The sequence below is a fragment of the Cherax quadricarinatus genome, chromosome 84 (genome assembly GCF_038502225.1).
Source record: "Cherax quadricarinatus isolate ZL_2023a chromosome 84, ASM3850222v1, whole genome shotgun sequence".
Classification (NCBI taxonomy): Eukaryota; Metazoa; Arthropoda; class Malacostraca; order Decapoda; family Parastacidae; genus Cherax; species Cherax quadricarinatus.
The window spans coordinates 16,853,499-16,862,160 of record NC_091375.1 but is presented as its reverse complement, the minus strand read 5'-3'; the positions used below and the strand labels follow the sequence as shown (position 1 = coordinate 16,862,160).

General features: G+C 40.6%; 1 protein-coding gene across 2 annotated transcripts in view; it reads left to right on the top strand.

The window, feature by feature from the left end:
* The window catches only part of LOC128704430 (uncharacterized), an 877,988-nt gene extending 869,668 nt beyond the window's left edge, over positions 1–8,320 (top strand). For both annotated transcript variants that reach the window (XM_070102913.1, XM_070102912.1), the window contains one exon: positions 8,182–8,320. In XM_070102913.1, the coding sequence (XP_069959014.1) occupies positions 8,182–8,295 (114 nt within the window). In that variant the 3' untranslated portion in view covers positions 8,296–8,320. The remainder of the gene's footprint in view (positions 1–8,181) is intronic.
* The last annotated feature ends 342 nt before the right edge of the window (positions 8,321–8,662 follow it).

Genomic DNA, 8,662 nt, shown 5'->3' with positions numbered 1-8,662 from the left:
ACTAAGCTGACCTAACCTAACTTCACTTGACCTGACCTAAGCTAAGCTAACTTAACCTAAGGTAAACTAAGCTAAAAGTAATATATTTATATTATTAAATGTTATTTTAATAATTTCAACAAATATTCCTTCTGTGATTTTTTCCTTATTTTCCTTCCTTTAAACTTTTCCCCTTATCTTATTTCCCTCTAGAGTATTTTACTCTGACTTATGTCCCAGGATCGAGTCCCGGAAGGCACAGGATAAGAGGGAATACTAATACTGATTAACGCTTTGCATGAATGAAGGGATACACGAGTGGGTGCGGGTGGGTGTGAGTTGGACTTGACTAGCTTGTACTACTAGGTCAGATGCCTGCTCCTTCCTTAAGTGAATGTGACCTGACCTGACTAGGCTGGGGCATTGGCTTAAGCCGGTAGAAGACTTGGACCTGCCTCGCATCAGCCAGTAGGCCCATGGAGGCCTAGTCACAGACCGGTCCGCGGGGGCGTTGACCCCCTGAAAAACTCTCCAGGTATACTCCAGGCAACTTTAGATATATGAAGGAGATAGGAACACACTGTAGCATCAGTGATGTAAATGTTTTAGTTAACTCTACAATGGACGGGACAAATGTAGACAATGCTGGGATTCGAACCCGTGATGTAAGTTTACCGAGATTAAAAGTACACCTGTCTGTTGTTCAAGCCACAGCGGGAATTAAGTTGTATCCCAAAAAACAAGGAAATTCCGCCGAACAGCTTATTGCCTGAAAAAAGTTGAGAGTGTAAAGGTAGTTTTATCTCGAGTACCACCACTCAGAAGCAGCAGCCACGAGTGTCAGTGTGAACGATATGACATAAGTGTGTCCACTCAGGGCCTGACCAGCATATTTACCGGAGACTCCCATTGGAAATTGTGTAGAATACTGCCATGATTACCAACAGACTCCTGGCAGTCTTCAAGCTGGCACTGGACAAGCACCTAAAGTCAGTTCCTGATCAGCCGGGCTGTGGCTCGTACGTTGGTTTGCGTGCAGCCAGCACCAACAGCCTGGCTGATCAGGCTCTGATCCACCAGGAGGCCTGGTCACAGACCGGGCCGCGGGGGCGTTGACCCCCGGAACTCTCTCCAGGTAAACTCCAGATGACAAGAGAGAGACAGCCAGTGAAAACTTTTCGCCCACACAGAGGGCTTTATCAAGTATCAGAAACATCTGACTGTAAAATTTTTTACCTGGACAAAACCAACTCTGCTAGTGATTCTTTTTGTCTCTGTATTTTTTTCCATATACTGGCATCTGCCAGGATATAAACTGAGTTGCCATGTATCACCAGGAGTGACCGAGGTCCCAGCACCGACACATGTCCAATAAACAAGTCCAGTCATCCATAGTCACTGCCTTTATTTAAGGTCATCCATCACCTGTCAGGGAGGTGAATGTCAGTGCTACAAGTATTGAACAATTCAAGCCAAATCTCGGTAGTTTATTGACATTGTTACTTTGGTTTACTGCGATTTTTTTTACGAAAATAAATTCCTTAGAAGGAAGACGAGTTCTTTATGACATTGGCTACTGACGATGTACGGGACTGCTCTATAAAGCCTGCATTTAGAGCCACAGGAGTCAGTTAAACAGGTTCACAAGAGTATACAGTAGAGAACACACACACACACACACACACACACACACACACACACATAACCCCCCCCCCCAACCACAAACTCCACCTTCACAGCAACCCTCCATAGTACCTTGCCAGGTCTCCCACTTCCCCAAATCCAGTGTACACCCCAGACCACAGTATTAGAAAGGAAGTTGAAGGTTTGGTACACAAATGTGGATGGAATAACAAATAAACGTGAGGAGTGGCATGAAAGAATCAGAGACATCCCCAGACAGCACTCACAGAAACGAAACTCATGTGCATGATAATAGATGCAATCTTTCCATCTGGGTATCAAATCCTGAGGAAAGATAGATAGAGCAGAGAGGAAGGAGGGGTTGCACTGCTCATCAAAAAAACGGTGGGGGTTTGAGGAAATGGAAGAAATGGACAGAATAGGAGAAAGGGACTACATACTAGGAACAGTTAAGTTTGGATTAGACAAATATTCTGTTAGTGGGATGGATTGTGAAGGACCTATCTAGTATGAACCAACAGGTCTGCTGCAATGTTCCTCCTTTCTTATGTTTTTATGAGGTGGGATGGGTATTTAGACAGGATGGAGGTGAACAAGACGACTAAAAGGGTTTGTATAAATCAGGGCTGAATGCAAGGAGAGTTGAGGTTGTCCGTGAAAGGACTGAGTGAAGGGGTAAAGGAGGTTGTGGGTGCTTGATGACTGAGCATCCAGCAAGCATATGCTTGCTGGAGTGGAGATAAGGTACTTTTATGACCTGACGTGTTATTACAGTGCTAGCAAAGTACATTTACGAAGGAATTCAGTGAAACTTATTATCCGGATTGGAGTCCTGGAGGTGGTAAGTACGGTGTTTGCACTCTGCAGGAGCGGTGAGGATATTGTAGTAAGGTGGGTCAAATAAACTGTGATGTTTGTTAACTTCTGGCAAGACAGAACACACCTGCCGTCTCCCACAGAGACGCCAGGTGTGCTAAAAATAATAAAGATAGTGTGCAAGATTAAGGTCTTTTCTTTTCGGAACGTTGTACCTACCAGTAAGCTCCTTCAGTCGAAAACAGAGGTGAATAAATAAGGAGATAACAGAAGCATTTAAGAGGTAAAGATTTGTTAAGTCCATCAGCCTTGAAGAAGCAGTTTTGAGGTTGATAAATTAGACACATGTGCAACTCTTGGGTATCTTTATTGAGGAAACGTTTCGCCACACAGTGGCTTCATCAGTCCATACAAAGGAGAATCTTGAAGAACAGGAGGAGAATGAGGTAATCAGTCCCTCAACCTTGAGTCGATGTGGTCAGTCCATCAATCTTGAATTGAATGAATAGAATAGAATGTGGCGAAACGTTTCCTCAATAAAGATACCCAAGAGTTGCACATGTGTCTAATTTATCAACATGTCGGTTCTCTGAACCATTCATCTACAAGTTTTGAGGTTATCAGTCCACCAGCTTGCAGTAATCATCAGGACCATAGTCTTGAATAATTTATTCGACTGGGGAAGCCTACTGTGTGGGCGAAACGTTCCGACAATACAAAAATAGCAGGCATAGATTGAAATTTATAACGAGGTTTCGGTCCCACTTGGACCATCAACTAGTCACTATAATGGTCCAAGTGAGACCGAAATGTCATCATAAGTTTCACCCTTCTGTTAGCTGTTTATTTGTGTATTGTTCCAGTGACGGTATTGTGACTTATTACTCTCCGTTCAGTCAGCAACGATACCTAGCTGTTGTATACCTGTCTTATCTCGTTGCTGGTATTTTTCACAATTATTATATTAATATCTATTACAGGGCTCAGAATGGATTCTAGATGGATAAATTTAGATACAAAAAGAGCTGGTTTAGCAATAGAGTTGTGAATGAGTTGAACAATCTGCTGAGTAGGTATATGGACGGTGACAACCTTTGGGAAGATTCATTAAAGGTTAGTCGAGAATGTGAGTCGGCAGCATTTGTCTAGAATAGGCCAATAGGTCTACTGCAGTGTTCCTCTATTCTCATGTTAACCATAGATGTCCTAATGCAAGTGAAATGTTCTTGATCCGGTTATTTGGAGCTGCCTCCCCTTCGGGTTAAACCTGATTACCTCTCGTTCTTTAGGCATTACATGACTAATCTGGGTTTAACGCTTCCGAAAGATTAAACAGTAATAATAATGATAATACAGTAATAATAATGATAATACAGTAATAATAATGATAATACAGTAAAAATAATGATAATACAGTAATAATAATGATAATATATTTGTACACAAATTAGCAGTGTGAAGGCTTACTCAGCCCTGTAAGATCTTAAGTAGGTATTACCAAGGCTGGCTCCTCCTTAGGAAAATTAATGAATAGAAAAAGAACAATAACGTACAAATATAACACTTTGTTAGAATTGAAAATATAAAACATTTAAATATGAACTTTTATCCTACGTGAAAGAGAAATGAAAAACGAAATATAAAAATGATATTTGAATTCGACGCTGATATGTATAGTTAGACTGGGGTGTCTGGTTGATGTTGACACCGCGCCTTGTTGAAATTGTAGTCGTTGCTGAGGATGTGTGGGGGGGGGGTCACAGCTGTTGATTGACACCCCAACGACTAGTTCGTCACAGTGTCTCTAGCCTTGAATAATCCGTCAAGATGACAGGAGCGCATGTCCTTCACTGCAAAGATGAGGGGTAGTTGCCTGGGGTTGGCTACACTCAGGTATGCAGACGTTCGTCACAGTGTCTCTAGCCTTGAATAACCCGTCAAGATGATAGGAGCGCATGTCCTTCACTGAAAAGTGACGTCCCAGAACTCGTGTGAAAAGCCTGAGCTTGCTACCATCTGCAGCTCATAAGACTGCCATCCCCACGAGCCCCTTTGAGGCGGGGTAGATGGCAGACCAGAGGCCTAGCTTCTCCCTACGAGCCCCGTGAGGGCGGGGAATGTGGCTAGGCCTGGGGACACTTGGTCCCAAAGATGAGGAGGTACTTGTACCTCCTCCCATGGGAGACTTAAGTCTCGAGACACTCCCCAGATAGGGAGCCAAGGCCGGGTCACCACTACTTGGAAAAGACCCGGGCCGGGAGAATACCGGCGAATAAAAAAAAAAAAAAAAAAAAAAAAAACTCGTGTGAAGTTAGTCTCCTTCAGCACTGTTTCTGTTTCGCACCACACATTGCCCTCGGATAAGACATCCTCACTCCCTCCAGCCTCATCCTTGATGCAACGTTTAAAACCCATACTTCACATCAATAAAAAAATATTTGAATATTCACACATTCCGCTTTTTGCCTCCAAGGATTAGATTCTTTGTCTCCACGGAGCTCTCAGTTCACAAACCCCTCTTTCTTTTCCTGATCAGTTCTATACTTTACGTCATCATTCATAGACTCGTTTATCGACAAGTCTGTTCCCAAATATCTAAACATATTCATTTCCTTTGCACTCTCCTTCCAATCTGATATTCAATCTTCATTGCCTAAATTTTTGGTTATCCTCATCACCTTTGTCTTTCCTATGTTCACTTTTAATTTCCTTCTTTTATATACTCTCCCAAATTCGTTTACCATCCTCCGAAACCTCTCTTCAGAATCTCCTACAAGCACAGTGTAATCAGCAAACAAGCAACTGTGACAACTTCCACACTCTATTAAATAAAATCTCATCAATATATATATATATATATATATATATATATATATATATATATATATATATATATATATATATATATATATATATATATATATATATATTATTTTTATTTATTTAATTTATTTATTGTGTGTGTGTGTGTGTGTGTGTGTTAAATAACCATGGGGACGTCACACATCCATGTCCAAGGCTCACTTTTACTGGATAATAATCTCGCTCTCTCCTACAGACCCTAACCTGAGCCTCTCTATTCGCATAAGTACTCTTAACGGCTTTCAGTAACCTACCATCTATTCCATACACTTGCAACATCTGCCACTCTGCTCCCCTATCCACCCTATCATGTGCTTTTTTCTAAATCCATTAATACAAGGAAAACCTCTTTACCTTATCTAAACATTCTTCACTTATATGCTTCATTGTAAACACTTGGTGTATACATCCCCGACTCTCCCTAAAACCTCTTTCTTCATCTGTGATCCTCTTCTCCAACTTATCCCTTTTATAATAACTCTATCATACGCTTTACCTGGTATACTCGCCAAGCTTATTTCCCCTACAAGCTTTACACTTTCTTTTATCTCTTTTGCTTTGTACGAAGGAACTAAGGATGCTCTCTGCCAATCCATAGGTACCTTCCTCTCTCTGATATATTTACTGAATATGTGCACCAATCCCTTGAAAATTATGCCCATATGGGTTTTTACATTTCTACTTTGATCCCATCAATTACAGCTGCTTTGCCACTTTTCATTTTACCCACAGTCTCGCGTATCTCCTCCACATTCACATCTGGCTCTTCCTCCTAAAAGATGTTATACCTCCCTGTTCAGTGCATGAAATAACTGCCTCCCTCTCTTCATCAACATCTGTCAGCTCAAAATATTCCTTCCATCATCACAATACCTCCACCTGGTTGAGTGGTTAACACTCTGGCCTATGAGTTTTAGGACTTGCCATGGGTTCAAACCCCACCCGTTCCCTGATTTGTTTGCAATCGTGCTATCACGATTTTACGAGTGCCTTGTTCTGTTTTAACTGCTAAATCTATTAGTTTCCTTGGCTTTCTCAACATATTACTCTCACTCCAAAACTTTGTCTTATTTTCGGCAAAATTTGTTGAAAGCATTTCATCCATTCTCTCATTTTCTGCCTCGCAACTCTCCTAATTTCTCTTTTACTCTCCATATACTCCTCTCTCCTTATATCACATTAGCTTCACAAAAACCTCTCATTTACTAACTTTTTCTCCTTACCACTCTCTTCACCTCCTTCCAGCAACAGCTCCTCTTCCCTCCCTCACCCACCTTCCTATATCCACAAACTTCTGCTGAACACTCTAACACTACATTCTTAAATCTTCCTCTTTCTCTATACTCATTGTCTCCCTCTATCTCTCAATAATTACTCGTCTCACACAAAGAATCTCCTCCATTAATGTATGAACCTTGACTTCTTTCACACTGATGTTATTCTCCTTATAACCTGTCTAACTCTTACTCTGACTTACCTACAACTATATAGTGATATACCATATCTATTGGCTTCCTATAAACCTGCCCTTCAAGCTATCTCCAAATCAACCTTTTATCTAATAATACATAGTCTAACAAGCTGGTGTCATTACGCTCTTCATCATATCTCGTGCATTTATTAACCCTATCTTTCTTAAAACATATATTACCTTTTACCAAACCTCAAAGGCTCCCCATTATCATTTACCCCCGGGACCTTCCACAACAGGTGATCCCACTTCAGCCTTTAGGTCTCACATAAACAATTAGATATATTTTGATGATTGTACGAACAGAGATAAATGCCCCCAATTTGTAAAACGTTAGTTGCCTTGTACATCAATGGATGCTGTTGAAACAGTGCAGTGTGCAACACAAGCGTTTAGTGAAATTAAATATTAGCGGTAAATATTTATAACGAATCGGAAAAAAAATCACATGGAAACTATATCCATTTTTTTTTCATAAAAGTAGGAGCTGGGACATATGCAGAAAAAAACTAATTCAGTCTATCCACCAATAATAATTAAAATAATTGAAACTGAAAATCAGTTTCAGTAAATGTATATATTGGCAGTGTTGAATATTTTATTTATGCTACTTTTCGCTCGTTTGGAACTTTATGAGGATTTGATAATGACGTTAATGTTGATGATTGTCCGACCTGAGGTATAATAGCTGTCCTCTGTAACGATAAGCCGACTGATTATCTCTCTCATAAGAACATAAAGATGAAGGAACACTGCAGCAGGCCTTCTGGCTCATACAAGACGGTTCTTTCTCAAAACCAACCATTCCCACCCTCCTCCTTTCAAAGCTACCCAAGACCTTAACCTCTATTACCCTCTATTACGCACTTTTTTTTTTTTTTTTTTACACAGGGTTTGACAAGGTTAAGGATCCCTAGCTTTATTGACAAGCTATTTACAGGTTAAGGATTCCTAACTTTATTGGCAAGCTAAGAGCTGTTACCTACATCAGCTCATTTGAAAGCATTTTTATTGTTATGAGACATACAAGTACGGGACAGGATGAAGTTGGAGCCATCTGTGGGCCAGCATTTTCATTTGATCAACTGACTTTATCTCGTTGACATCATTATGCTGTACGAATGTGTTCCATACTCGAGTCATCCTGGGTATGTATGATCTCAGATGGAGTGATGTTCTGGAGAAGGGTACAGCCAGAGTGAAGTTGCTGCTTTCTGCCCGTCTTGTGGTATAGAAGCTTGTTTCACGCTGTCTCTCTTTCTCTCTCTCTCTCTCTCTCTCTCTCTCTCTCTCTCTCTCTCTCTCTCTCTCTCTCTCTCTCTCTCTCTCTCTCTCTCTCTCTCTCTCTCTCACACACACACACACACACACACACACACACATTCTAACTCTCCCTCTCTTCCCAACAGGTGTCGTGGATCAGGCGTCGTGACTACCACCTACTCACCGTGGGCTCCCAAACCTACAGCAGTGATGACAGGTTTCAGGTCCGCTACATCAAGCACGAGAATGTGAGTAGATAAGAGCAATTAAGAGCAGATGAAGGGAAATGAGGGGTAAATGAGTAGAGGTGGGACTAGATGAGGGTTATTTGGGACAGTTGACAAAAATGCAAAATTAAAATATACTTCTACGTCTATTATCATGTGTTATATATATATATATATATATATATATATATATATATATATATATATATATATATATATATATATATATATATATATATATATATATATATATATATATATATATATATATAGAGAGAGAGAGAGAGAGAGAGAGAGAGTATATGTATGAGAGTATAGTTTTACCAACGCTCTTATATGGGTGTGAAGCATGGGTGATGAATGTTGCAGCGAGGAGAAGGCTGGAGGCAGTGGAGATGTC